This window comes from Ovis aries, chromosome 13 (assembly GCF_016772045.2).
Source record: "Ovis aries strain OAR_USU_Benz2616 breed Rambouillet chromosome 13, ARS-UI_Ramb_v3.0, whole genome shotgun sequence".
NCBI classification, from domain to species: Eukaryota; Metazoa; Chordata; class Mammalia; order Artiodactyla; family Bovidae; genus Ovis; species Ovis aries.
In genome coordinates this window covers 54,719,961-54,747,856 of record NC_056066.1, presented here as the reverse complement: position 1 = coordinate 54,747,856, position 27,896 = coordinate 54,719,961, and the positions used below count along the sequence as shown (strand labels likewise).

Genomic DNA, 27,896 nt, shown 5'->3' with positions numbered 1-27,896 from the left:
CCCCAGCGACTGCGGAGAATGAGCGCCTCCGGCTGCCGATAGCAGCCGGAGAATAAACCCCGATGATCTAGGGCTGATCCCGCGCCCGCTACCATGTCGGTGGCTTTCGCATCCGCCCGGCCGAGAGGCAAAGGCGAGGTCACGCAGCAAACCATCCAGAAGGTGGGCTGGGGGCCCCGGGCTGGGCCCGGGAGCCGCTGGGTGCGGGCGGGCGCCCGGCCGGGTCGAGGGTAGCCGGCGGACGCGGGGAGCGAACAAAGCCGGGGCGCAGGCGACCGCAGCGACCCCGCCGGGGCCCCGCGCGCGCTTAGCCGCCGACGTGCGCCAGCTTGGGCGGGGGCGAGCGTGGGCCGTCAGCAGGGCGCGGGGCCGCCCGCGGGGTGGTGTCGGCGGATCCAAGCCGGGAATGACCCTGGGCCACGCCGGGCACGGTGGGGACCCGCCGCTTTCGGGACCAGGGGCCCCGGGCAGGGGCGCAGGGTGGCGGAACAGACTGCCCAAGGGGTGGTGTCCGAAAGATGCTGCTCGCGGGATGGTATCCTCGGATCCAACCCGGAATCGACTGCGGGCCGCACGGGCACAGTGGTGACTCACCATCTTTGGGGCCACAGTCCATGGGCAGGGGTGCAGGGCGGTGGGACCAGGCGCCCACCGAGTGGTGTCCGCCGGCCACCCCGCGCGCACAGGGGATCCGCTTCGCTGGCGAAAGCGGTGGCGCTGCGTGGTGGGCGGCCCTGGCCCCTACGCGCACCTTGACTGGTTGAGGGGCGCACGGGGCGACAGGAATAGGTCCCAGCAGCCGGCCCCTACCGCCCCCTTAAGTGCTGGCACTCGGAGGCACAAAGGGGCGCATCCAGAGGGTGGGACGCAGTTCAGCAGCCCCGCAGCCCTTCTAGGAGCGCGCTACACCCCGGGGCCGACCTGCCGGCCAGATCTTGCTGCCCTTATTCGCGTGTCAAATTGTCTTTCAGTGTGACAGCTAGCTAGCCTCTCACCTAACAGAAACTTTACACATTCGCTTTACAGCCTTGCCCACGTTCTTTAAGTTCGGCCTTGTGGTTTTCTAGAGATAACCTCCCCGTTGGTTTGGGGGCACCTTTAACAAAGCCTTAAGTTATGAAAATAAAGATTTCAGTTTTCCTACTGTTTTTCCTTAGAAGATAAGCTCAGAAGAAAGAGAGTGTTAGTCATTGCCGCTTGAATTTTTTTGGTGTTTTTGACAGCTATGTTACTTTCTTTTCTAACCTGCGGTCCTCTGCAGTATGCCTTGCTTTCTGTGAGCCTGTTTTTCCCCTGAAGGGATTCACTTCAATGGCCGCGGCCCTTCTTCCTTGATGACCTGCGGGAACCTGGTGGACTTCTCAGCCTCTTGACTGTTTGAGACGACTTTTGCCGTGACTGGTTTTGACAAACGAGGAGCCTCATAAATGCTAAATGGGGAAGAGAGGACTTAAGAAGCAGGAGAAATACAGGTTTAAAAGTAGAGCATTCTTATTTGTTTGGTTAACCCTTATGGGGTGCTCACTGGCCTTATTCTAAGGGCTTTGCAGGTCTCAACTCGTTTAATGTCTCGAGTTACTATCGTCCCCATTTTACAGATCAGGAGACAGGTATAGGGAGGCTGCGTGCCTGCTGGTACACGATAGAGCTAGGAGTCACACCTGGACAGCAGCTCCAGGGTCTTCCCTGACAGTGACACTCTGTGTCAGACTCTTGGTTGGGCAGAGAGTCAAGCATGTGACCCAGATGCAGATGTTGGCAGCCCAAGGGGCTCTGAGGACCCTGGGTTTTGGAGTTAAGTGTGACGAGTGCAGTCACTGTTCCTGAAGCTGCCTTGGCGTCAGCGTTTATCCAGTTCTTTGCACTTTGCAAGTCTCTAGGCAGAAGTGTGTGAGCACTGCTCCCAAACATCAGATCAGAAAGACTGCATCGCAGGGTAGGTCTGCATGCTGACCGTTGGGGATGAGTCTTCGGCTTAGGCTGTCATCTGGTTTGACCTTTTAGGGCTAGGGGTCTGTGTAGTCACCTTAGTGTTTTGTCAGTGTATATACGCAGAGCTCTCTTACTGGTATTCTGAGAGGGCATCAGAGATACATGTTCTGCACTCATGAGCTGTGTCCACAGTATGTGCTCATGCTCAGAGCGTTGAGAAAAAGCCAGGGGTTCCTTGGAAGCTTACTTGGTAGTGAGACAGCAGGGAGTACGCTCTTGTCCTTAGAGTATGTTTGGATAGGAGCTTGCCAGGCAAACTCCTACTCAACCTTCAAGGCCTCACTGAAATGCCCCTTCCTTATGCACCCTTGGCAGTCATGTGGTAAGGGCAGCATTTTGACATGTCACTTGGGCTCCCAAGTTTTGTGTTGCTGACCCGTTCTTGTTGTGTCCCCAGGCTGGCACAGTGTCAGTGCCTAGCATGTGCTGGAACATCTGTGACCCTGATTCCATCAGTCAAGTGTTTGGGATAGGCAGTAGTAGTCACTTCCTACGGCTGTCATAACAGATTACCACAAACAGGGTCATTTAAAACAGCTGCAATTAATTTTCTTACAGTTCCAAGGGCTGGAAACCCAAAGCCATGGTGTTGGCAGTGTTGCTTCCTTTCTGGGGTTCCAGGCCAGGATCTATTCCAGGCTTTTCTCTTGAGTTTCTGGTGATTGCTGGTGGGCCTTGGAGCTCCTTGGCCTGCAGATGCATAATCCTGACCTCTGCCTCGATCTTCACCTGGCCCCCTTCCTATGTGTCTATGTCCAATCTCCCTCTTCTCATGAGGACACCAGGTGTGGGATTTAAGGTCTACCCTAATCCTTCCCTGTTGGCTCAGATGGTAAAGAATCCGCCAGCAATGCAGGAGATCTGAGGTCAATCCTGGGTCAGGAAGATCCCCTGTAGAAGGGAATGGCAACCCACTCCAGTATTTTTGCCTGGAGAATCCCATGGACAGAGGAGCCTGATGGACTACAGTCCATGGGGTCACAAAAAGTCAGATGTGACTGAGCAACTAACACATTAATCCATGTGACCTCAAATATAAGTTGATTACTTTCCCAAGGCCCCAGTTTCCAAATAAGGCCATGGTCCCAGATACTGGGAGATAGGACTTGACCAGGTTATTTTGAGAGACACAGTTCAGCTCCTAAAGGAGGACACTTGCGGCAGAGGCATATCAGATAAGGAGGACCAAAGAGTGGGGATAGGAAGGGTCTCAATGGTTGAGAGTCACCAGTGGTCCCGCCGGCGTGGTCTGCAGGGAGTAGAGCAGGTGTTGTTCAGTGGCTCAGTCATGTCCGACTCTTTGTGACCCCGTGGACGGCAGCACGCCAGACTTCCCTGTCCTTCACCATCTCCCAGAGTTTGCTCAAGCTCATGTCTATTGAGTCGATGATGCCATCCAACCATCTCATCCTCTGTTGCTGCCTTCTCTGCCTGCCTTCAGTCTTTCCCAGCATCAAGGTCTTTTCCAATGAGATGGCTCTTCACATCAAGCACCAAAACTGGTGGGGCTAGAAGGGCCAGCCTGATTAGGGGTGCCTCAGTCATGCACTCAGTGGTCTTGCTTGCAGTGACCAAGCGTAGTGTGAGGGCAGATGAGAACCATGGGGGACATGATTTGACCAGAGGGTCTGGGTTGGAGGTGGGCAGTGTCCCCAGGAAAAGCCAGTGACTCTGTACCTGGCCAGCTGACCTATAGGCCAGGACCCGCCCTGAACTGCTCTTTCCGGCTGGGGACCCAAGACCATACTCTGGATGTCACTGGTGGGGGTTGGGGTGCTGCTGTCTCTGCAGCCTGTGTGGCTGGGCTGGGGCATGTTGGAGGGGACCTTGACTGCTTTGCCTTGGCCTACGTGTGGGTGCCTCCTTGTTGCTTGGCACATAGTAGTTGCTTAATAAATGGGAATTTTATCATCACTGTTTATATTGGTTTCCTTAGCTTGTTTCCTCAGCTGAAGAGCAGGGATAGCATCTTGTCCCTTTGCACCCGAGCCCCTTGTGTTGGGGAGACAGGCTCCGTGGAGCTTATGGAGGGGTGGGCAGTTGTGTGTTTGCTGATGCGGGTAAGGCACTGAAGAGAGACCAGCAGGGTGGCTGCCCGGCCCCAAGGACCTCTGTGCCCAGGGGCAGGGTAGGGGCACAGGGGTAAGGGGTGACCCATTGTCGGGGGAGGGTGCCCTGTACTCTCTCAGACCTGAAACTTGCCTTAAAAATGTAGGCTAATTCATGGGGGAGGTAGATTGGCCATTTTAATTCGCAACTGAGAGGGTCTTGGGGACTCAGAGCCTCCTGTGAACTTTGCTGTTGATCATCTCAGGCAGTAATTACGAAAGCACTTTCTCCTCAGTGAGCAGAGGCCTGGGAAGGGTCTCCTGGGGTGGAAGTGGTGGTGTCCCCTCACTGTGGTCTCTGGGACCAGCCCTGGGTGGGGAGGCAGAGTGCTGCCCCTGAGCGCACTTGAACCTGCGCTGTGGAGGCTCTGAGTGCAGCCCCTGTGGGTGTTCTCAGGGAGGGAACAGCCCCCACCCAGCCTCTGCCCTTCTGCCCAGGCACTGCCCCAACCCAGGTGTTATCCTGGGAGCCCCCTGGTGGAGGATGGAAGCCTCTGGATAAAGTACAGGCCACACCCCCCGCCCCTCTGCAAGCCCGCCTCCTCAGGGCTGTGTCTCTCTTGCAGAGCCCGGAGGGGGAGGGAGGGGGAGGCAGCTAGGGGCCCTCTGACATTCACTCACTGGTGTCCCCACTGTGCCCTGCCCGGGGCCCCGGCCCTCTGCCCCAGCCTGCTCCCCGGGCCGGCGGGCCCTGTGCTGGCAGTTGGATGACAGCATCCATGCAGTCCCCAGGCTCTGAGTAGAAGCCACCTTCCCACCCCGCAGTGAGGGGATCTAGTTCTTGTGTCCACAAGTGGCAGGGCCTGGGCAACGTCGGGCCAGTCTGGACCGCCTCATCTGTGGCAGGCACCATGACTGTGTGCCCTGCTGCGTGAACATGGCAGGAGTCAGAAGGCCCCAGGGCAAAGATGCTCTATGTTTGTGCAGCTGAGGCTCCTGAAATGTGGCCCCAACCCCTTGGCCAGCACGGCTTCTGAGCAGATGGGTGACTGTGCTGGGACTGCAGGGCTGGTGGATGGGCAGTGGGCCGTGGGGTCTGCAGTGAGGGTGGAGCTATGGCAGCTCACAGCCCAGCGCCCCCTACCCCCACTTCCACCCCCAGGCCTCGGGTCCCTTGTTTTAAGGAAGATGACATGGTTGGATCCTTTCAACTGCACTTGTGGTAACACGTGATCACCTGGTACAAGAAGGCGAGCCACCTTGTAAGTAAGTGATGGTCTCAGCCTTTTGATGGTATTCTTGACATTGAGCAAAAGCGATGAGTAGATCCTGAAGGGTAGGTGATCCCAAACTGCAGGAGTCCAGGGTCCTGTGAAGAAGGAAGGGAGCCAGGCCCACAGGGGCAGAGTGACAGTGACTGAATAATATGGGGGCCCCACATCCTTGAGGAGGATGGGCATATGTTTGCAGCTGCGTGCATGTTAACATGGATCACAACAAACTGTAGAAAATTCTTAAAGAGATGGGAATACCAGATCACCTTACCTGCCTCCTGAGAAATCTGTAAGAAGGACAAGAAGCAACAGTTAGAACAAGACATGGAACAACGGACTGGTTCCAAATTGGGAAAGGAATACATTAGGGCTGTATATTGTCACCCTGCTTATTTAACTTATATGCAGAGTACATCATGAGAAATGCTGAGCTGGATGAAGCACAAGCTGGAATCAAGACTTCTGGGAGAAATATCAATAACCTCAGAAATGCAGATGATACCAACCTTATAACAGAAAGTGAAGAGGAACTAAAGAGCCTCTTGATGAGGTGAAAGAGGAGAGTGAAAAAGCTGGCTTAAAACTCAGCACTCAAAAAACTGAGATCATGGCATTCATCCCATTACTTCATGGCAAATAGATCAGATTTTACTTACTTGGGCTCCAAAATTACTGAGGACAGTGAAGTCACTGCAGCCATGAAATAGAAAGATGCTTCCTCCTTGGAAGAAAAGCTATGACAAACCTGGACAGTATATTAAAAAGCAGAGATACCGCTTTGCTAATAAAGGTCAGTATAGTGAAAGCTATGTTTTTTCCAGTAGTCATGTACAGATGTGAGAGTTGCACCGTAAGGAAGGCTGAGCACCAAAGAATTGATGCTTTTGAATTGTAGGCTGGAGAAGACTGTTTGGAGTCCCTTCGACATCAAGGAAATCAACTCAGTCAATCCTAAAGGATATCAACCCTGAATATTCATTGGAAGGACTGATGCTGAAGGTGAAGCTCCAGTACTTTAGCCACCTGATGTGAAGAGCCGACTCACTGGAAAAGACCCTAATGCTGAGAAAGATAGAAGGCAGGAGAAGGGGATGACAGAGGATGAGATGGTTGGATGTCATCATCGACTCAATGGACATGAGTTTGAGCAAACTCCAGGAGATGGTGAAGGACAAGAAAGCCTGGCATGCTACACTCCATGGGGTTGCAAAGAATTTGACACAACTGAGCCACTGAACAACCACAACCATGTTAACATGCCTTACCATGTCCTTAGAGTCTGAACACACGTGTCAGACACGGAGGGAGGACCATAGGGCGGGGCCAGCCCTCCCAAGGACACCATAGGAGTAAGGTTTGGGGTTTTTGAAACCCACACATCCCATTCACAGATTCACCCATCAGGCACATGTTTGTTGGAAGGGGTCCTGTCAGCGTTCATCGGCAGGGTCTGTGGCCTGGGGGCTCCTAGTTATCCTCTGGGTTGGCGGGTGGCAGCTGCCTGTGTGCTGGCAGGAAGGAGCCCTGATGGGTTAGCAGAATGTCTGCCCTGAGAACCATGGTGGGAGGGGGGTCAGCCACCCGGGGACGCTTACCCAGCCCTCTAGTCATCCCTCCCACAGCTCAGGTGGCTCCCAGGAGTTTTCACATGGAGTTGACCCCACGTGTGCAGGCATGCACTGTGGTCTCTTTTGTAGCCACAGAAGCCCCTGAGTACCATGTGTTTGTTTTGTGGAATTCTCTGGTGCTTAGGAAACAACGAGGGGGGACCTTTGTGGCTGAGACAGGGACGGTGGGAGACCAGCGGGACGGAAATGTTCCCCATGTGTCACAATGGGGACAGGGAAATGCTTCCAGAACAGCCGAGGTTGGCTGGAGTGGCAGCCAAGCGTGGGGGTTTGGAGGCCCACCCTCCCCCTGGGCCCACCGGTACTTGAGCACATCCGTGAATTTCTTCCCATTTTGAGGGCACAGCCTTTGTTAATTACAAGAACAGGCACAAGGACATTGTGAAGGGTTTTTCTGCCCATTGTGGGGTGACCTGATCCCCCCTCGGCAGCAAGTTTCAGGGCCTCCAGGCCCCTCTGTGCCCCTATTCCAGGGTTCCCTGATGGCTCCAGTCCCTGTACCCCACCCTCTTGTGGGCTCTAGGGCCCCTAGTCCCTCCCCTTCACAAATTTCTGGTATCCTCAATCCCTCACCCACCCAGTCAGGACCCCACGTGTGGCGTCAGCGGCCCCTGAGCCGGCCCTGCCTCATCACCTGTGTCCTCACCTCCAGGCAGCCCCATGGGCAGCAGAGTGCCAGGTTGGTCACCACCTCCCTGGAAGCCAGGTCCAGTCCCTGGTAAAGCCTGTGGTGGATTGTCACAGAAACAGCAGCTGAGTGGGGCCACCCCAGCTCTGAGCCTGTGTTCCCACCCCCACGGTGGCCCCAGGCTTTGCTTCACGGTACTCTGACCACTGAAACAGCGGCCAGCACAACAGAGGCTTGATGAGACCTGTGCTCTCCGGCTGCCCACTGGGGCCTGAGACCACCAGGGTGACCACATGCCAAGGAAGCCCCACCGATGCCAGAGCGGAGGCCAGGAGAGACCTGCGGCAGACCTCCCCGACGGCCCCAAATCATGAGAACTAAGAAGCCGCTGTTTTCACCATGGGGCATGGGGACATTTGTGACACGCAACAGGTAACAGCTGTGCCCTGTGTCCCATGAACTTGGTCGCATTGGCCTTTGCAGCCCATCCAGGCTGCGGTTCAGCAGGTCACCCTCTGCTGGGCATAGGCCTCCCCCTCCCCCAGCCGCTCCATGGTTCTCCATCTCCACCACATCCTCTTCTGCACTTTCCTAAAACTTCTGTCTCTGCTTTCGGATGTGCCCTGCTCTACCGCACCTTTGCCTGGGCCGTCCCTGCCACTCAGGCTGCCCTACCTCCAACTCCACCTGTGTGTGCCTGGTCGGCTTTCCAGCCATGGCTCAGACATCATTGCTGAGTGCTCCTGGATCCCTGCTGTCAAGATCACAGTTGACACACAGCCGCCTGTGGCACCAAGCAGATATGTGCCCGTGGCCAACTCGCCCTGACTCCAGCCACCTACTGCCCACTCCATCGCAAGCAAGGGTGGGGTCTGGCCACCTCCTTGTCATGCTTGCCTGGGTCTAGGATAGGCCTTCAGAGATGGGATCTCACCATCACTTGGCAGTCGTGGCCCTCAATGCTGAGCACCAGCTTCTCCAAATGGTGTTGCCACCTTCTCTACTGTCTACCCTAGGATTCTCGCCTCCAGAGGCCCTGGGCCACACCTGGCACTTGGGTTTCAGCTCTTATACTTCATGAGACTCCAGCTCTTTTCTCCTGTGACATCACCTGCCCCATCCCCCTGAACCTATGAAAAACCAGGCTTCCCAAGAGGGCAGAGAGCAAGGGGCATGCCCTCTGGTGCAGGAAGACACAGGATCTCCTGTGCGAAAGCTCAGAAGACAGCAATAAATATGTGAAATAGATTGTTAATCTCCCTGTCAGTGTAAGTGTTGTCGTTATTTTTCAACTTTGTATTAAGGATACACACTTTTTAGACGCACACTTGGTAGAGAAAGGGGCTTCCCAGGTGGCACTAGTGGTAAAGAACGCCCCTGCCAGTGCAGGAGATGCCTGAGACAAGCGTTTGATCCCTGGGTCAGGAAGATCCCCTGAAGCCGGAGATGGCAACCCATTCCAGTATTCTTGCCTGGAGAAGTCCATGGACTGAGAAGCCTGGGGGGAGGCAACAGTCCATAGGGTTGCAAAGAGTCAGACAGAACTGAAGCGACTTAGCATGGGCACACTGGTAGGAAAAAGAACAAGTGAACCCCTGGACCCACCCAGCCCCGGCAGTCCCAGACTCTTTAAAATTACCTTTTACTCAAAGTTGTAAATCATTTATATTCTAATATAAAATGAAAAAATTTTAAAAAGAAAAAGTTAAATAAAAATTTTAAAGATCAAGAAAAAAAGCTTAAAGATAATAGAATCATCTTTTAAATGGTAACAGTAACAGATGCCTCTCTTAGAAATTTTAATAAACACATATAGGGAATAAGAAGGAACTGATTCACAGATAACCACCACGTAGTTGGCAAGATATGAACCTGCGCAGGGAGACCCCAATGGATTTCCAGTCCATCAGAAAATATCAGGGCTTCCCTGACAGCTCAGTTGGTAAAGAATCCACCTGCAATGCAGGAGACCCTGGTTCGATTCCTGGGTTGGGAAGATCCGCTGGAGAAGGGATAGGCTACCCACTCCAGTATTCTTGGGCTTCCCTGGTAGCTCAGCTGGTAAAGAATCCACCTGCAATTTGGGAGACCTGGGTTAGATCCCTGGGTTGGAAAGATCCCCTGGAGAAGGGAAAGGCTACCCACTCCAGTTTTCTGGCCTGGAGAATTCCATGAGCTATATAGTCCATGGGGTCACAAAGAGTCGGACATGACTGAGGTGACTTTCACTTACATAGGAAATAAAATCTGTTTGTAGTCTCCAATCCGGAGTGAGCCAGGGTTTCCCTCTGGTCATTTACTTCTTGTTTTAAGGTTAGATTTTACACTCCTCAAAACCACATCTGCACATAAAGAATCAAATCGTGCTGTGGGGCTTGTATTAGAAATTCAGGGTCATTCTTCCACCCCCATGCTGGTTTCCACCTCCCAGCAGCACCACTTGCCTTCACCATTGCTAAACCAAGTGGCTGCTTCTTGAATGATTTTAGCTTTAAGGATTGTCTGTTGACTCAGTCCACTCATAGCCTGGAGGCTGAAAGTCTGAGACGAAGGTGGTGGCAGATTTGATGCCCAGCGAGGACCTGCCCCCTGATTTGTGGACGGCCACCTTCTTGCCGTCTTCATCCCAGAGGAAGCTCTGGTGTTGTCTTCTCACCAGGGCAGTGATCGCATTATGGGGGCTCTGCCCCCATGACTTTATACTAACCTGAACACCTCCCAAAGGTACTGCCTCCAGACACCATCACATTGGGAGTTAGGGCTTCAACAGAGGAGTTTTAGGGGGACAGTAGATATTCAGTCCCCAACATTTGCTCTCACATGAAGATGAAGCAAAGGGGGTCATGGCTCGTTCTCATGCTCCCTCTTCCACCACACACAAGTGCTCCTATTGCCCCAGGATGGCCCCTGGTGGTTGATCCACCTCTGGTTGTGATAGTGTAAATGTTCCATGCACAATCTTGTGTGTGATCATTTTTCCTGTCCAGTCTTTTTTTTTCCCCTGGAGTTGGCAATCTCACTTTCTTTTAAATCGTCTCTCACTACTTTATCCTAGACTTTCTCCCAGTCATGGAAAGCTCAGCTCAGGTAATCTGTCAAGTCCATGGTCTCAGGGCTACTCTTCTTGGGCCTCTTTGGGTCTCCCTCCACCGTGGTCCCCATTCTTTAGGCCTCTGTGTTGGTCTGAGATCTTCCCCTTTTGCCATGTGCTCCCTTGTTTTATGGGAACACATCATTTTACAGATTCCTGAAAAAAGGTTTGTGGGACATGAACCTTTAAAAGAATTCCCATATTCTCTTCCTGCTGATTTCCCCAAGTTAACATGTTGCCTCATTTGCTCTCTCCTCCTCTCTCTGCCCCCCTGCCCTGTGTATAAATATTATTTTTGCCAGAATCGTTTGAGATTTGCAAACTGACTTTTGCAAATGTCCAAATGTCCAAGCACCACTATCTAAAGACAAAGACATAACCACAGAACAGAGATGGGCATGTGGGAGCTGACGTGGACACAGGACTGTTATCTGGTCTGTAGACCTAATTCTCATTCCCCATTTATGCCAAAAATGTGCTTCATAGGAAAAGAAAATCCCAAGTCATGTGTATTCAGTTTCCCAGTAAGGAATTCTTCTTCTATCTTCGCCTTTAAAACTTTGACATTTTGAAGATTATGGGTCAGTTGCACTCAATAGGGCTTCTGTGGCGGCTCAGATGGTAAAGAATCCACCTGCAGTGCAGGAGACCCGGATTCGATTCCTGGGTTGGGAAGATCCTCTGGAGGAGGGAATGTCAACTCACATTAGTATTCTTGCCTGGAGAATCCTGTGGACAGAGGAGCCTGGCGGGCTACGGTCCATGGGGGTCACAAAGAGTCGGATACAAGTAACACAGACACACTGCACTCAATTAGGGTGGAAGACGCCTTTTCCTGTTTATGCTAAGAAAGTGTATTAAGTCTCCCTCGGGATCGGGTTGTTGCTCCCCAGCATATTTTGGGATTGCCTCATTTCTTCTCAGAAGCTCCTCTTCAGCATCCAGTTATCTCTCCTGAGAAGACACACCTCAGGACCAGGTGGTCCCTCCTCTGGCAGGCACTGTCAGGATTAGGTCATCACCTCTATAAGTCTCCCAGGCAATTGGTCGTCTCTCTTCAGAAAGTCTCCCTAAGGATCAGGTAATCCGTCTCACAACGTATACCTCAGGATCAGGTCATTCTTCCTCTGACAGAGTCTCTTAGGACTCATAAGCTCCCTCAGATAATATGCCTCAGGATGTCTCCAATCCTCAGGAAGTCTCCCTTCAGGTGGGCTGATCCCTCCTGAGAGTGCTTCCCTCAGGATTGAGTCACCCCTCCTTTGAAAGACTCCCCATTGGCTCATTTCTCATCCAAAAGTCTCCCTCAGGGCCAAATAATTCACCTCAGAAGGTCTCCCTCTGGATCCAGTCATCCCTCCTCACAAAGTCTCCCACAGGATCGGATCATTCCTCTTGCAAGTCTCCCTAAGGATCAGATCATCTCTCCTCCAAAGGCTTACCCAGGATCAGGTCGTCACTCCACAGGAAGTGTTTCAAAGATCAGGTCTTTCCTCCTCAGAAGATTTCTGTCAGAACTGAGTCATCCCACCTCAGGAAGTCTCTCCCTGGGTCTGATTATCCTCATCAGAAGGTCTCCTGGATCAGATCATTCCTGCTCTGAAAGTCTCCCTGAGGATCCAGTCATCCCTCCTGAGACCGTATCCCTCAGGATCCCGACACTCATCCTCAGATAGTCTCCCTCAGGGTTAGGTCATCCTTGCTCAGAGTCTCCCTGAGGATCAGGTCATTCCTCCCCCAATATCTCCCTCAGAGCAGGTCATTCTCTTCAGAAAGTCTCCCTGGAATTTGGGTAATCCCTCTTCAGAAATCCTTTTCATGAATCAGGCTGTCTCTCCTTAGGGAATCTCTGTCTGATTTGGGACGTTCCTCTTCAGGAAGTCTCCCTTAGGATTGGGCCATCTCCCCTCGGGAGTGTCATCCACCTCAGGATCAGGTCATACCTCAGAACGTCTCAGTCAGAACTGGGTCATCTACCTTGGGGAAGTCTCTCCCAGAGTCTGATTATTCTCAGAAAGTCTCCTTCAGCGATTTCCCAGGTGGGCCACTGGCTAAGAATCCACCTGCCAATGCAGGAGACATGGGTTTGATCCCTGATCCAGGAAGATGGAGCTGCTAAGCCTGTGAGATGCAACAACAGATGCAGTGGCCTCCGTTAAGAAGCCCATTTCTTTGCAACCCCATGGACTGCAATGCACCAGGCTTTCCTGTCCTTCACTATCCCGGAGTTTGCTCAAACTCATGTCCATTTAGTGGGTGATGCTATCTAACCATCTCATCCTCTGCCTCCCTCTTCTTTTGACTTCAATCTTTCCCAGTATCTGGGTCTTTTCCAATGAGTCAGCTCTTCTCATCGAGTAACCAAAGCATAGGAGCTTCAGCTTCAGCATCAGTCTTTCCAATGAATATTCAGGGTTGATTTCCTTTCGGACTGACTGGTTTGATCTCCCTGCTATCACAGGGACTCTCGTGAGTCTTTTCTAGCACCACAGTTAGAAAGCATCAGCCTTCTTCATGAGCCTTCTTTGGTGCTCAGCCTTCTTCATGGTCCAATTCTCACATCCATACATGACTACTGGAAAAACCATAGCTTTGCCTATACAGACCTTTGTCGGCAAAGTGATGTCTTTGCTTTTTAATACACTGTCTAGGTTTGTCATAGTTTTCCTTCCAAGGAGCAAATGTCTTTTCATTTCATGGCTACAGTCACCGTGCACAGTGATTTTAGAGCCCAAGAAAATAAAATCTGTCACTGCTGCTACTTTTTTCCTCTTCTGCTTTCCATGAAGTGAGATAGTACCTTGTTTTTAAAAAATTCTAACAGTGTAACATTTTCTTATAGTTATGAGAACTACAAAAATGTTTGTAACAGCTGGTTAACGTCTCAACCTATGGTTTTCCCGTCATTGCTCGTTATAGCAACATTGAGCACTTAGCGTCCCCCCTTTTCTGAGCAGACAGGAAGGATGCTGAAATGGATTTATGGTTCATGCGAAGCATGTGACTTTGGGAGAGGATTCTTGCCTGGCATCAGGAGCCTAGGAGGTAGAGCCTGGGGTGCCTTTTAGGGGCAGCTCTGAGAGGGAGAGGACATGGCCTTCTGTGGTTGTTTTCCTTTCTTAATTAATCTGGGAAAGACTTCCTGGGCAAATGGCAGGGATGCCCAGTCCCCGTCGGTCTAATAGCCTGCCTGCGCTGGGCTCCGCAGGCAACCCCGGCCCACAGCGCCCCCTTGTGGCTCCCCATCTCGGGTCGGCCCCTCCGCCGGCGTGGGAATGGCAGAATTTGGCGCATCATCTCTACGGTGGGGAAAACAGCCCAGCAAAGAGGAGGAGGTTGTAACTAAAAAAGCCAAGCAAGAGAAACCAAGCCCAAAGGCTCAAGGGATGAGCAGGGAGGGCAAGGCCCTCAGTGCTTGGGTTCCCCATCTCTGCCCCACGTCCTGATGGGAAGTGTCCACTCAGGGCCTCCTGGTCCGTCTCTGGGAGCCCCTCCCACACTCCCACGCAGTGACCTTTTCTGCAGCCTCTGTCGCCTCCTGGTCTCCAAGGCTGTCCCAGGTGCTGTCCCCAAGTGGGGGCATTCTGGAGAATGCCTCCCCCAGGCGTCCCCCCCACACGGCCATTACTTGTGGGTCTCACATTCTCCAGACTCCAGTCCACCCTCAAGGACCCTGGAAAACAGGTCCTGCAGGCTGTGGGTTTTCCTCTGCAGACTGACAACCTGGGACCTGTCTGGGTGGGGCCGGGTGTGATGGACCCTGGCCCTGTGGGGCTGCGGGCTTGGCCCAGGGATGTGGAAAGTGCTGGGCCCTGGTGGCTCGGGCCGTGAGGGGGCAGCTCTGCTGATGGCACCACTGGGCCTCATGAGCTGTGGGATGGTACCGTTGAGCCCCCTGAAAGACCATCTGAAAACACACCATGTTCCCGCGCTCACGTCTGCTTCTCCTTCAGATGCTGGATGAGAACCATCACCTGATCCAGTGCATCCTGGACTATCAGAGCAAGGGCAAGACGGCCGAGTGCACCCAGTGAGTGGCCACACCGCCTGCACCCCTCCCAGCTGCCTCAGGCTCGGTGGCCTGAGAGAGTGGGGCCTCGGGGTCAGCCAAGCTGCTGAGTCGGCTCCCCCTGGGTGGCTCCCCGCGGAGAGGTGGGCGGGTTTGGAGGGAAATGCGAGTGTAGGGGAGAGCGGATCACTGTGGGGCCCAGGACTGGGTGCAGGGGGGCTCACGAGCTGCTCTCATGGATGCTGTTGCCTCTTCGAGGGCTGGGGTACCAAGTGAGCCCGGTGCCAGGGTCCACCAATGAGGCTAGCCCCCTGGCAGACCCTCCTGTGTCTCCCTGGCCCCCACATCCCTCTGACTCACCTCCACCTCCATCCTCTGAACAGACTCAGTGGTACCAGGTCAGGGTCTCCCTCCCCACCCCTGGCCCTTTCTGGGTTGCAGAGCGCTGTGCCACCTGCCTGTTCCCCCCAACCCCAGGGCTTGGCTGCAGGGCTGGGCAGGCTCCTCCCCTCACCGACGCCTCCGTCTGCAGGTACCAGCAGATCCTACACCGGAACCTGGTCTACCTGGCCACGATCGCAGACTCCAACCAGAACATGCAGTCTTTGCTGCCTGCTGTGAGTGCCCACCAAGGCTGGGGGAGGGGGAGGTATAGACACCATTGGTCCAAAGCTACAGGGCTGCTCTCTGGTTCAGATCTGGGAGATGAGGGTGCCCGGATAGGTAGGGGGTCACTTGGAAGCTCCATCTTCAGTCCTGTGATCAGAGGTGGGCCTGGGGGTGGAGGAGGAGCAGGGCGCCTGGCAGCCTGATACTGTAGCACAGGACAGGCTGTGCAAGGGCTCAGGGCTACCAGAGAGACCAAGGCGGGTGGGGAAGGGTGTGGAAAAGGTGAGGTGGACATGACTGGGGCTGGTGAAGCAACTCCCTGAGTCCCAGGAATGGGGGGGGGGTCCAGCTTTGAACTTCAAAGTGTGTGTTGAAAAGCTCAAGGAACTCTTGGAGTAGCATTTCTGTCTTGGCCTGAGCTGTCCAGCTATATGAGAGCGGTGGTCTGTCTTAGAGACATTTGCTAGGCAGCCAGCAAATGTGGCTGCAGGTCTTGGGATGGCTGAGTCCCTGGATGAGATGGTCTAGAGGCCATTCTCCGCATTAACCCTCCTCCTGCTGACCTTCCTGTTGCCACAGCCACCAACGCAGAGCATGACGCTGGGCCCAGGAGGGCTGTCCCAGAGCGGCTCAGCCCAGGGCCTGCACTCGCAGGGTAGCCTCAGCGATGCCATCGGGGCCGGCCTGCCACCCTCCTCCCTCATGCAGGCCCAGATCGGCAACGGTGAGTGGCCCCGGCGTGTCGGGCTTGGGTTGGTTCTGGGAAGCAAGTGGGTCACCGACTGGGCTCCCCAGTGGCTGGTGCTGCGGTGGAGACCCCCTTTTGCCGGAGGCCCTGCTGCGGGCACACGTGTGCGGGTGACATGGGGTAGGGGGGTAGGGCCCTTGTTGCAGCCCCAGATTGGCTGTGACCCTGCAGATCGGCGTGTGTCACCTGGTCACCTGAGTGCACAGGTGTCCTGTCCTTGGGTTGAGAGTTGGTAGCAGCCACTGGGACGGTTGATTCATGTGATGGGAAGCAGGCCATTTCCTTCTCTGGTTTCGTCCTTCTCTGGTTGCGTCCTTCTCTGGTTGCTGACCGTGGTCAGCCTCCCCCCTGCACAGTCACCTGAAGGAAACTCGCGGGGGGTGTCTTTCAGAGCCGGTCTTCTGTGGGTTTCACACCCCCTCACCCCCCACAGGTCCAAACCACGTGTCCCTGCAGCAGACGGCACAGAGCACGCTGCCCACCACCTCCATGAGTATGTCGGGCAGTGGCCACGGCTCGGGGCCCGGCTACAGCCACTCGGGCCCTGCCTCGCAGAGTGTACCCCTGCAGAGCCAGGGCGCCATCAGCAACTACGTGTCCCGGGCCAACATCAACATGCAGTCCAACCCAGGTACCGCCCCGCTCGGCCCATGCCCCTTCCTCTGGCAGCTCCCTGAGGGGCGGGGCTGGTGGGTACAGGCCCGGTGGGTAGGGGGCTTGGCTGCTCCTGCGGCAGCTTCAGGGGAGGCTCTGAAGGGTGGTGGCATGCCCCCCCCACCCTGTGCTGGGAGGACAGGGAAGGGCTCCCACAGGCAGAAGGCATGCAGGGCATGCTGAGGGGTGGCAGGAGCCCTGCCTGACAGCTTGGGGCCTTGAGCACTCAGGAAGCGCTGGGTCCAAACTGGGGTGCCCAGTGAGTTTCAAAGCTTCGAGCAGAAACAGGTGTGAAATTACTCCTTGCTTCTCGTTATGTTACTTACATACTGAGAACAACCTGTCTGGGATATATTGAGTCAAATAAAATGTTGCTGAAATAGATTTTACCTGTTTCTTTTCATTCCGTGATGTGGCTCACATACCTTGTGCTGGACAGCATTGCCTGGAGGGTCCCGAGCAGGGTGGAAGGAAAGGACAGGCAGGCAGGGCCCCCCAGGGCCCTTTGAGGCTACCGTCTGGGGAGGGCAGGGCAACAGACTTCTCTGGGACCAGTGGGTGGGGGCCGCGTTTCACATTTTATGAGTCACCCAAAGGCACTTTGGCAGGAAGGGTGATGTGGCCCCATTGTGGGGGCCTTGTGGAAGCCGCAGCCTGGGGTGAGGGTGCAGGCTGGGCTGGGGGTGGGGGAGGCACCACCTGGGAACTGCTTGGGTTACTGGGGTCTGTCGTGTTTCCCAGTGTCCATGATGCACCAGCAGGCAGCCTCGTCTCACTACAGCGCGGCCCAGGGCGGAAGCCAGCACTACCAGGGCCAGTCCATGGCCATGATGGGCCAGAGCGGGCAGGGGGGCGGCGTGATGGGGCAGCGGCCCATGGCGCCCTACCGGCCCTCCCAGCAAGGTGAGGCCGCCCTTGGTACAGGGAACCAGTGCGGGGAGGGCTGCTGTGGGAAGCCCGGCTCCTGGGGGCTGGACATGCGGCAGGGCCCCGGGTCCCCTGGGTGGGCCTGTGGGGTGTCCTCTGAGTGGGCCCGTCTGGGAGGTTCTGGGGCTCGGGGAGGTGACATCAGCACTGTCCCCCCAGGTTCGTCCCAGCAGTACTTGGGCCAGGAGGAGTACTACGGCGGTGAGCAGTACGGCCACGGCCAGGCTGCTTCGGAGCCCATGAGCCAGCAGTACTACCCCGATGGTGAGGCCCACTTCCTTGGCATCTGTCCGCACTCCCCAGTTGTTCCCAGTTCAGTCCCAGCGCCCCCGCCAGCAAAGCACCCAGAGTCCCCTTTGAGGGTGGGGGCTGGTCTCTGCTGAGAGAAGCTTCTGGCACTGGGCTCCCTGGGGCTTGGGGGCACAGTCCTCTGAATGGATGGACACAAATATCCGAAGGATGGATATGAGCTCGTGGTGAAGTGCCTTCAGGAAGGTGATGAACCCGAGCCAACTGTATGTCTCGTAACATTCACCTCCCAGCTGCTCAGTTACACCTTCTGCAGGTTATTTTCCTTTTCCGTGTCACCGTTCCGGCATCTTTAAAATCAGGATTTGTGGAGATGTCTTAAAGTGACTGCAGAGGACAGGTGGGATTTGGGGAGGACCCCATGCAGGGATGTGTGACCAGGTCAGGCAGTGGGTGGTGGGGAGGTGGCCAAGACCAGAGGGGTCACACACTCCAATGGGAGTCGGCGACGGGATGGTGACCACATAGCAACCTTAAGAGCTAACGGACACGTGTGTGTCGGACATGGGGCACCAAGTATGCTCTGTAAACCTTGGCTTGTTGGCCCCAGGAGCAGGTAGCCATCTGCACTTTAAAGGAACCTTGGCTGCCAGACAGCAGGAAGAGCCCCCACGGGCTCAATCTAGGACACGGGACCCACATCCAGGGGCACGCCATCCCGACCTGATGGCTGAGTCCATGTGGTCTTCCCCGGGTCTGGGAAGCCAGGACTTCTGCTGACTGCTCGGCGCCCCATTTCCTTGCAGGACATGGCGACTACGCCTACCAGCCGGCATCCTACACAGAGCAGAGCTACGACCGGTCGTTTGAGGACTCCACGCAGCACTACTACGAGGGCGGTAAGGCAGCTGGCTGTGAGCTCCAGGCCTAATGTGCACAGGGCCTGCAGAAATGGGGCGGGTGCCGATAAAGCCGCCAAGGTGATGGCACCAAGCTGGCCCTGGAAAGGACTTCCTGCTGCCCCCAGGAAACCCTGAGAGGAGAGGGGCCACTAATAAGCTCATGGGTGATGGCATCCAGGGCCCCCAGTCTGCTGGTCAGGAGTGGGGACAATGTCAGGGCTGCCAGTGGCCCAGGAAAGAAAAGACAGATGATACGAGTGGAACGAGTGACTAGAAAATGTGACTTTTGAGGTGACCTGTTTTTAATTGTAAAAACACATAGTATTACCATTTTAGCCATTTTAAGTGCACAATCCAGCGGCACTAAGCACGTGCGCGTTGTACCGTCACAGCGTCGTCCCCAGAGCCTTCGTCTTCCTGAACTGACCATCTGTCCCCAGTAAACACTACCTCCGTTTCCCCACCCTTTCCAGGAAAGCTGGGCTCAGCCTCCTCCTCAGGAAGAGCCCCCACGCTGCTCACCAGGGAGGGCTTGTCGAAGTCTCAAGTGCAGTTTGTACCCTCGCTTTGGGCTACAACCACTCACCCTCCATAATTGATGAGGACTTTGCTAAAACATCCAGTGACTTCTTTTAGGGCAGGTGTGGCAGACAGCATGGTTTCCTCCTGCATCTGGAAATGTTTTGTTCCACCTGGTTAGTGACCCTCGCACAGGACCACACACGGTACTGGCCACGCCTCAGTGGGTGGCCTGCCTGGTCTTTTTTAGGTTGGGAGGTGGGGGTGTTTCTTTCAGAGGAGTGGTCAGTGCCCTGAGAAAGGCAGGGGTGTTGGGTGGGGGTGATTAGGGGTGGCTTGAAGCTGACATAAAGAACCTTCCCATAATTAGCTTTGTCCCCCAAGGGAATGAGGAACCTCAAGAGACACAGGTGGCTGGTCCTGGTATTGTTCACAGGAGACAGGCACCCTGCAGGTTCCCTGGAGTGAGAGGGCCGAGAAGTGGTCCGGGGCACAGCAAACCCAGATGGGTGGGACAGGGTTGCTGTCGGGGCCACGGCAGAGCCCTCCATGGAAACCTTGACGTCCCACTGGCATTTTCTCTCCATGAGGTTTGCAGGAGCAGAGGCTGGACACAGCCAGTGTCCACTGTGGCATGTCCAGGGCACTGCTGTGGGAGGTCCCCTGGGTCATACCAGGTGTGCAGCACCAGAGTATCTGGATGCTGCCTTCTGTGTAAAACAATGAGTGCTAAGAGCACACCCACCCACCATAAACAGACGAGAAATACTGGAGACAGCGATCGAAGTGACTCGGGGGTGATAAGGCCAGGCCGGGCGGGTGGACTGGGTTTGCTTTTAGATTTCAAATCGCATCAATGCATCTGTCCATTTAGAAGTCAAACTTCGAAATAGTAAACATTATTGGCTGTTGTTGAAATTCAAAGTGCTAACCCTGTGGCTGTGCAGATCTGCCCCCGACCCCCAGTCCTCAGGTCGATTCTCAGTTTCTCCCGACGGCAGTGGTGACTGTGGGTGGGCATTCGGTGCCACTCAGGCCCCGAGGCTCCTCTGTGCTTGACGACAAGGTTTTATAGACAAGTCACCATCATGGGTTTGTTCCTTTGTTTTGTGGCCACATTCCTACCACATTTATTAACACCAGCCTCTTCTTTAACCAATGAGTGTTTCCTTTTTTCATGGCCACGTCATAGGCTGTCACAATATTCTTAAAGATAGAAACAAATGAAAAGGAGCAGAAAAACAAGGGAAGTGGTCGTCTCTGCCCCAGTGGTGGGAAAGCCCCGGGTTGTTCCAGGAAGGGCAGAATCTGGGCTCCCTGGCTCTGCTGCTCCCACAAGACCCTCTTGAGAACTCCTCAGGCATGTTCAGAGAGTCCTGCCTCTTGTTTCAGAGTTGTCCAAACCAGCCCATCTTCCCCTGGGGTTTGGCCCTGGATCAAGGGAAGGTTTTTCTGGGTGCATGAGAGCTGCGCTGCATTCTTACTCACTGCACACCTGCTGTGTCCAGGCCTCAGCAGCTGCTGCTGTGAATTAGCCCCTTTACCTGTTGCCACAGAAGGAGAACAGGACTGTAAGACATGAGAACGTGCAGATGGGCCCCGAAACTCTGCAGCCCTGGAGAAACCTGCCAAGTCTCTGGTGCACTTCTCAGGAGACACAAGGACAGTGAACCCACATCTCCACCAGTTGCTGACACCTCCTTGGCCATCAGCTGTCCCATTGGCCATTATTGCTGGGACCAGCCATGGTTGTGAGGAGGGAGCAGAGGTCAAGGTGTTTCCTTAGATGGTGATCAATCAGAAAGACCGAGGAAAGATTTCCCTGGTGGTCCAGTGGCTAAAACTCCGCACTCCCAGTGCAGGAGACACGGGTTCGATCCCTGGTCAAGGGACTAGATCCCACCTGCCACAACTAAAGATCCCACATGCCACAGCACAGCTGAGCTGGCTCAGCCAAATAAGAAACAGATAATTTTTTAAAAAGACCCACAGGCTCATCAGAGCCCACCTTGGAGAAGAGTTTGCCCATATTACAGAGTGTGTTCCTTTTCTTTGTGTGCAGCTGGAAATGGACTTCCTAGTGGGGTTTTAAGCCTTTCCACATGAATTTGCTCTCAATAAAGCTGTTATTTTTAAATGTACATTATCAGGATCCCAGTTTTTAAATACTTACAATTTATAACTCCTAGAAGAGGAAAGTTTTTTGTTTTTTGTTTTTTTTACTTTATTCTAAGGAAAGTTATTTACAACTGGAAAAATAATGTAGAAAAATGGGTTATTTGGATTCCATTGTTCATAACCTGGCCTCTTGTCACGGTGCCTCTGTCTCTTACTTCCAGAATATGTTTTGAATAAAGAACAAAAACAAAACAATAAACAGCTCTCCTTTCTGGGCAGGCTGTTCACTGGCTCTCTGATGCCACAGAGGAGTAAACACTCCTGGGCCCCCGGCCTCCAGCTGCTCCTGCTAGAGCCTCCAGCTGCTCCTGCTAGAGCATGGAGTCTTATGCAAAGTAGGACCCGACATACTGTAAGTTAAAGGGCAGGCACTGTGGTGGTGAAGAGCAAAGCCCTATTTGAAAGAAAACAATGAAACTAGGCTTAAATTGGTCTTTGTATAAAGGCACTATGAAAACTGAATGGAATTTAATCTCTACACCAATCTAAAACTCTTGTGACCTGCGTTAGGAAGACTTTGTAGAAATATTTTTAATTTTTATTGATTTTTAAAATTTTATTTAAATATAGTTGATTGACAGAGTTGTGTTTCAGGTGTTCAGCAAAGTGATTCAGTTATACATATATACATATATTTACATATGTACTTTTCTTAGGTTCTTTTCCATTGTAGGTGTAGGATTTTTAAATGGTTGTTAACACTCGCTCTTAACCCTTGATAACTATTTGTTAATATGCTTACCACTCTCTCAACTTTTACTGTGAGCTTTCTTCCAAAAATGAGGCTTTTAGCATGGGTGCTGGCTGGCTAGTTAAGAGTTTTGAAAATGAGAATTAAGGCATTTTCTTTGGGAAAAAAAAAAAGAAAAAATGAACCTAAAACATCTCTGGGACTATACCCACAAATAGATGAAGAACACAGAGGTAAATTTCTACATCTTTTCATCCATGAAGTCAGAGGAAAAACACGTTACAGGTCTGAACTGGCTTGCACATTTGCCTGTAAAACGAAATTGCATTGAAACGTGTGGGGTCCCTTTGGACTCTGGGAGTCACACAGCCTTTCCCTGTGTGTGTGTCCAGATCTCCTTCTTATAGGAACACTGGATTAGGGCCCAGCTTGATCCAGTATGGCTTCCCCTTAACAATTACATCTGCAAAGACCCTCTTTCCAAATAAGGCCACAGGTCCCCAGGGTCAGGACCTCAAAGCCCTGGTATCAGGCTTTGTTTTAACTGCAATAGTCTTTTCATTTTGGCCGTATATTTGTATTTCTATCAGATAGTAAGAGAGAAGTATAGTAAAATAATTTGTATTGTTGTGGAAAAGAAAAGGTGCTGGAGCAATAGAGTCAATCTATGGAACCCAAAGCAGCCCATACCTTGGAGGACAATGGAGCTGCCATTGCTCTCTGGAAACAAGTTCATGTCTACTTCCCTCTGCAGGAAACTCACAGTACAGCCAGCAGCAGACAGGGTACCAGCAGGGAACAGCCCAGCAGCAGACGTACTCCCAACAGCAGTACCCCAACCAGCAGAGCTACCCCGGACAACAGCAAGGCTACGGTAAGGCGGTGGGGGTTGCAGGAGCATGGTCATTCAATGGGTGCCTGCGCACGTCTTATTTTGAAACAGCTGTAGGTTTCCAGAAAAGCTATGGGGAAAGCTGATGGTTCCCCATGGCTAACCTCTTCTATTCCCAGCGCCCCATGGTCACAGCTAAGAAACCAGCGCTGGTGTGTGGCCGTGGACTGAACCCCGTTTCTTCAGACCTCATGGGCCTACCTACATGTCCTTTCCTGTCCTGGACTGTCCGGGGTTCCACAACTCCTTGGGTTGCAAGTTGCTCGCACTTTCCTTGTCTTTCCTGACCTTGGCACTTTGAAGAGGGCTAGGCAGGCACTTTGTAGACCCTCCATCAGGCTGGTTTTGGAAAAACCCCTCAGCCTTTGTCAATTCCGCCTTCCCTGTCCACTTAGGCTTCGAGGCACCATCATTGTCTTGCCTGTGTTCTCGCCATTTGCTGTACATTTAACTCGTGTTTACAGTAATAACTGTGACTGTGTAGACTGGTCCCAAGAAGCAGGTCTAGCGCTCTGACAGTGGCCCCCAGTCCCCGTCTGGATGTGGGGGAGGCATAGCTGGAGCCATGGGGGCGTAGCAGGTTTGGCCGCCAGCTGTGGTGCTTTCACTACTCAGGTTTAATGTGGTAGAAAAATGGGTGCTGATGTCTCAGGGGCTTCCCCAGTAGCTCAGCTGTAAAGAATCCACCTGTAATGCAGGAGCCACAGTAGATGCAAGTTGGATCCCTGGGTCGGGGAGATTCCTTAGAAGAGGACATGGCAACCTACTCCAATTGGCAGGCTACATTCCATGGGGTTGCAAAGAGTCAGACACGACTGAATTAGCAGGAATGCACGTCTCAGGGGCTTGGGAGGACCTGTGGGAGAGGGTGTTGGGGGGTGATCTCACGATCCTGCTGTGTTCTAGGACCTGCCCAGGGTGCCCCCTCACAGTACTCCAGCTACCAGCAGGGACAAGGCCAGCAGTACGGAAGCTACCGTGCATCTCAGACGGGCCCGTCCGCCCAGCAGCAGCGGCCTTATGGCTACGAGCAGGCAAGCCTTCTGCCCGTTTCCAGACCCACACCCCGCCTTGTGCATCACATGTGACAAAGGTTTCCCCTATGGCCATGAGGAATAATAAAATGGGACAGGCTGGCTCCCCAGGTTCCTCCAGAACATGAATTCTCTGAGCCTGTAAGGTTTTTAAAAATTGCCACTTCAGTCAGACACAGCTGGCTCTTTGTGTCCTAAACTCGCCCAGAGTCTCGTCCTTTCTCACCTCGGATGTTTCCCTCATGCCTGGCAGTGGCAGTGTCTGTTGCCACACGTGATTGCCCCAGCTGCCGCACGTGATTGCCCCAGTTGGCAGTGTCTGTCTAGTGCAGGTTATGGCACCTAGGCAGATTGTAGAGCTTGCATCTTGCCTGTCACAGTTGGACCTGTCTCGGGCAGGAGCAGGGTGGTAGGTGGGAGGAGACGGGTCCTGGGCACTCTGGAGTCTCCTTGGAGGACAGTCCCGGGCAAGAGGTGACTATCCGTCAGTGACTATGTGGTAGGTCAGAGGCACCAACGACTATTTACGTGGCTAATAAAACCTTAAGGCACTGTATGGATTAGGGATGTTTTTCTCTTGGTACGTGAATAGGTAAGGTCCTGTATCTCATTATTTAAATACTTCTCACTCTGCTCCCTAAAGAGAGATAAAGAATGAGCCAGTTATACATAGAGAACGAGTTTTCAACAAGAAGTAAACAAGCCCAGGGCAGAGTTATTAGGGAAGCAAATCCTTTTTGGCATTTGGAACGTTCCGGTGAGCATGTAGGAAGCAGTGCCAAGGGGAGTGTACCTGGGGAGCCCATCCCAAACCTGCTCACAGCAGGGTCAGGTGGGGATGTGACGCGGGTACCTGGCCCAGGCCCAGTGCGGTCAGCTGCTGTGTGACCACGTGGACCAACCTCTTCCACCCACTGACCTAAATCAGTCTCTCAGCCTGGATGGTGGCTTCCAGAACATTAGCTACCCACCTGCCTCATGGACACAGGCTGAGGCATTTGGTCGCTGGCCAACCATGCCCCATCCACCTCTCACCCTGGGTGTGGGCTGAGGTGGGATCTGTCTCATCCTCAGGTGTGAACCCTCTCACCTGTCGGAGTATAATCTGTGTCTTGCTCTCTTGCAGGGCCAGTACGGAAATTACCAGCAGTGAAGGACCCGTGTCTGTGAGGAATCCTGAGGTGGCATGTCCGCCCAGGATGGACAGGCCAGTGACAGTTCTGAGGGGCTGTGACCTGTAGGCTGCCCCTCGTCTCACGCAGCGTCTGCTTGTGAAGCGCACACTTTTCATGTGGGGTAGGACACTGAGCGTGCACGCTGGTGCCAGATGGCGCTTTGATGGTGTGACATATTTGGTGCTGTGTATAGTATTGTATGTCCATACAACGGAGAGGTTGTCCCTTTTTGTCCCCCCATCCATGTTTCTAGCTAGCTTTAGGGGTCCCTTTGTCATTGGAGTCTTCTCTGCCCAGTGATGGGACAAACCTACCAGAGGCCACAGTCCGCATGTTCTTATGAACAGACCTGAGGTCTGACTCTCCTCTCATGTTTGTACTGGGGGTTGTAAACTTGTCTCTCACTGGCTGCACTGCCCCTGGATGGCAGCCTCTTTCTTCCTGGGCCTCAAGGCAGGGGAGTTGGGCAGGCATTTTCTGTGGTTTGCATTAGTCTTTGTTACCCAATGGAAAGGATAAATAAGCTTCACTTGGAGAGGCCTTGAACCTTGATTTCCAGACCTCGTTCCTTACCTGTGTCTGTCACTGGTTCTGTTTATCCAAAAAGTTACACGTTTTTGTATTACAAAGTAAAGAGGGATCAATGACTTTGTTCCAAATAAGTAGGAATCCAAGAAGGCAACTGTGATCAGCCTCACCCAGGGAGAGAGGTGTTAACTGAAGGAAGGAGAGGGTAGTCCTCTGGAGTTACTTTGGGTTTGACTCTTGTTTATCGGATGGTCGTTTCTGGAATTTTAATATGTAATATGCTCAATTCTAAATTCATAATTTAAAATAGTGACACCGAATTCTCCAAAGAGTTGGCAAGTTATTTTATACTTCTTCCAGGACCTGCTTATTCAGATCGCCAAGCGAGCATTCCTTTTCATTTAGGAATATCTGAAATTCACATCTTAAAGAGAACACCACTGATTTCACTGTGTTCTTCCTAAAAAGAAGGAAAGCTCTAACGCAGAGAAATTTGAGTCGTTTTTACATTCCTAGGACATTAAATGCCATTTAAATTCTGCGCAAATGTTAAAGATAGCTCATGTGGAAAAGTCAGGTCAAAGGAAAAGTTATACATTTCACTAGTAAGTCATACAGACATTTTATCAACCTTTACTTGGATAATAATACCCATATTTATTATGGTCCCTTTAAAAACATCTTTGGGTAAATGCTGACATATTTCCAAGAACCAAAAAATTTTTTTAAAAAATCCAATTCTTGATATCAAGTCTACTGAAGTTGATGTTTTAGTGAAGTCTTATGTTTTAAAATTTTAAGGTAGTACTTTATGCATAATTGGATGCTTTGCAGTCTAGAAGACATTTTTTATGTGTTTCTAGCAGGATGAATTCCGTCCCCACTGGGAACATGGCGACAGTTACTGTTGCTGTTTTACAGGTGAAGCACCAGGGCTCATTGAAGGGACAGCTGGGGTCCAGTACAAGTCCTGTTCTAGGACGTTCTGCCCTCTTCTGTGGAGACAGAATCACAGGGACAGTGGGATAGAAATGTTTATTTTGTAGACTTTCGGGTTTTAGAAACCCTTAATACTAGTAAGGGCTTAAAAAATACATCTCTATATTAAATTACTTAAGTGAGAGCCCTTAATTGCTAAATGACACAGACATTAGCAATTTCAATTTAGGGAGTCATTTCCCTTCATTTTGTTCTGTTCTTTCCTGACAATTTTCATAGAAGTAATTTGCAAACTCAATCGGGGATTAAAATTTCCTGTTGAAAATGTTAAAACATTTGAGAACTGTGAAAATAGTTTATTTTTATTCTTTGCCAATATGGGAATATGCCTTTTGTGTGTGTGTGTGTTTTTTTAAGTGCTGTATTAATACTTTTTGAAGGAAAAGGACACTTGAAAAAATCTTATCCCAAAACTTCAATCTGAAATGTCTTACATTAAGAATTTCTTGAATGTTGTGTATATATTTTAAAAAGCACTTTGTGAAATAGTTTGTACATTTATTTCCTAATTTATACATGATTGTTGGTGTTAATATATTTAATGATTAATAACAAAATGTTTATTTAACGTGCCGTCCATTTTTATGTAATGTGGGGAGTGATGCCAGCGGCTCGTCACTCTCGTGTCTCTTCTGTCCGCGGCAGCTCAGGCCGAAGCGAGTTGTCCGCGCGGCGCGGTCGGTGCCGCCTGGTCTCCCGGCCGAGGTGCGGGCGCCCGGGCGGCGACCCCGCCCCGGCCGCGTCTGGACTCGGCATCTCCGGCCCGGCACGGCCGACCGAGCATCTCTCCCGCGCCCAGCCGGAGCCTCGCCTCGGCGGTCGCTGAGCGCCGGCGGCCGCTCAACCTCGGAGCCAGAGGTGGGCGTCTGACCATTTGGCCGTGACCGGGCAGGTCGCCCCGTCTCGTTCACGAGCACAGGCCGTCCTCGGACAACCGTCCTCATCCGCCGTTTCTCTCTTCAGTCGGACTTTGGCGTCTTGTTTTATGCCTTTGGTGTGATTAATAAACTGGCTCTTCGAGAACCGACCTGAAGACTGAGTTTCCGTGAGGTGATGGGGAGCCGGAAGCCGCGGTGGGAGAGGGTTGCCCGGCCGGCGGTGTCGGAGTCCCTGGGTTCAAA

The 27,896-nt window shown here is 52.7% G+C and overlaps 1 protein-coding gene across 2 annotated transcripts; it reads left to right on the top strand.

Annotated features, from left to right (window-relative positions):
- The first annotated feature begins 3 nt into the window (after positions 1-3).
- On the top strand, positions 4-27,802 carry SS18L1 (SS18L1 subunit of BAF chromatin remodeling complex). Of its 2 annotated transcripts, XM_060396943.1 has the most exons (12): positions 4-162; positions 6,210-8,002; positions 14,615-14,691; positions 15,203-15,287; positions 15,859-16,003; positions 16,461-16,658; positions 17,423-17,584; positions 17,768-17,872; positions 18,664-18,756; positions 22,902-23,021; positions 23,946-24,073; positions 25,200-27,802. In XM_060396943.1, exons 2-12 carry the CDS (start codon positions 7,970-7,972, stop codon positions 25,224-25,226), a joined length of 1,173 nt encoding a protein of 390 aa, XP_060252926.1. In that variant the 5' UTR covers positions 4-162; positions 6,210-7,969; the 3' UTR covers positions 25,227-27,802. The 2 variants fall into 2 exon arrangements, with proteins under 2 accessions (XP_060252926.1, XP_027832780.1); XM_027976979.3 differs by lacking the exon at positions 6,210-8,002.
- The last annotated feature ends 94 nt before the right edge of the window (positions 27,803-27,896 follow it).

Excerpts from the sequence above, each read along its gene's own strand:
- SS18L1 (XM_027976979.3), top strand. The coding sequence starts at position 94 with ATGTCGGTGGCTTTCGCATCCGCCCGGCCGAGAGGCAAAGGCGAGGTC. Across the intron at positions 18,757-22,901 it reads GCAGCACTACTACGAGGGCG|GAAACTCACAGTACAGCCAG; the intron begins GTAAGGCAGCTG and ends TTCCCTCTGCAG. Across the intron at positions 23,022-23,945 it reads CGGACAACAGCAAGGCTACG|GACCTGCCCAGGGTGCCCCC; the intron begins GTAAGGCGGTGG and ends GCTGTGTTCTAG.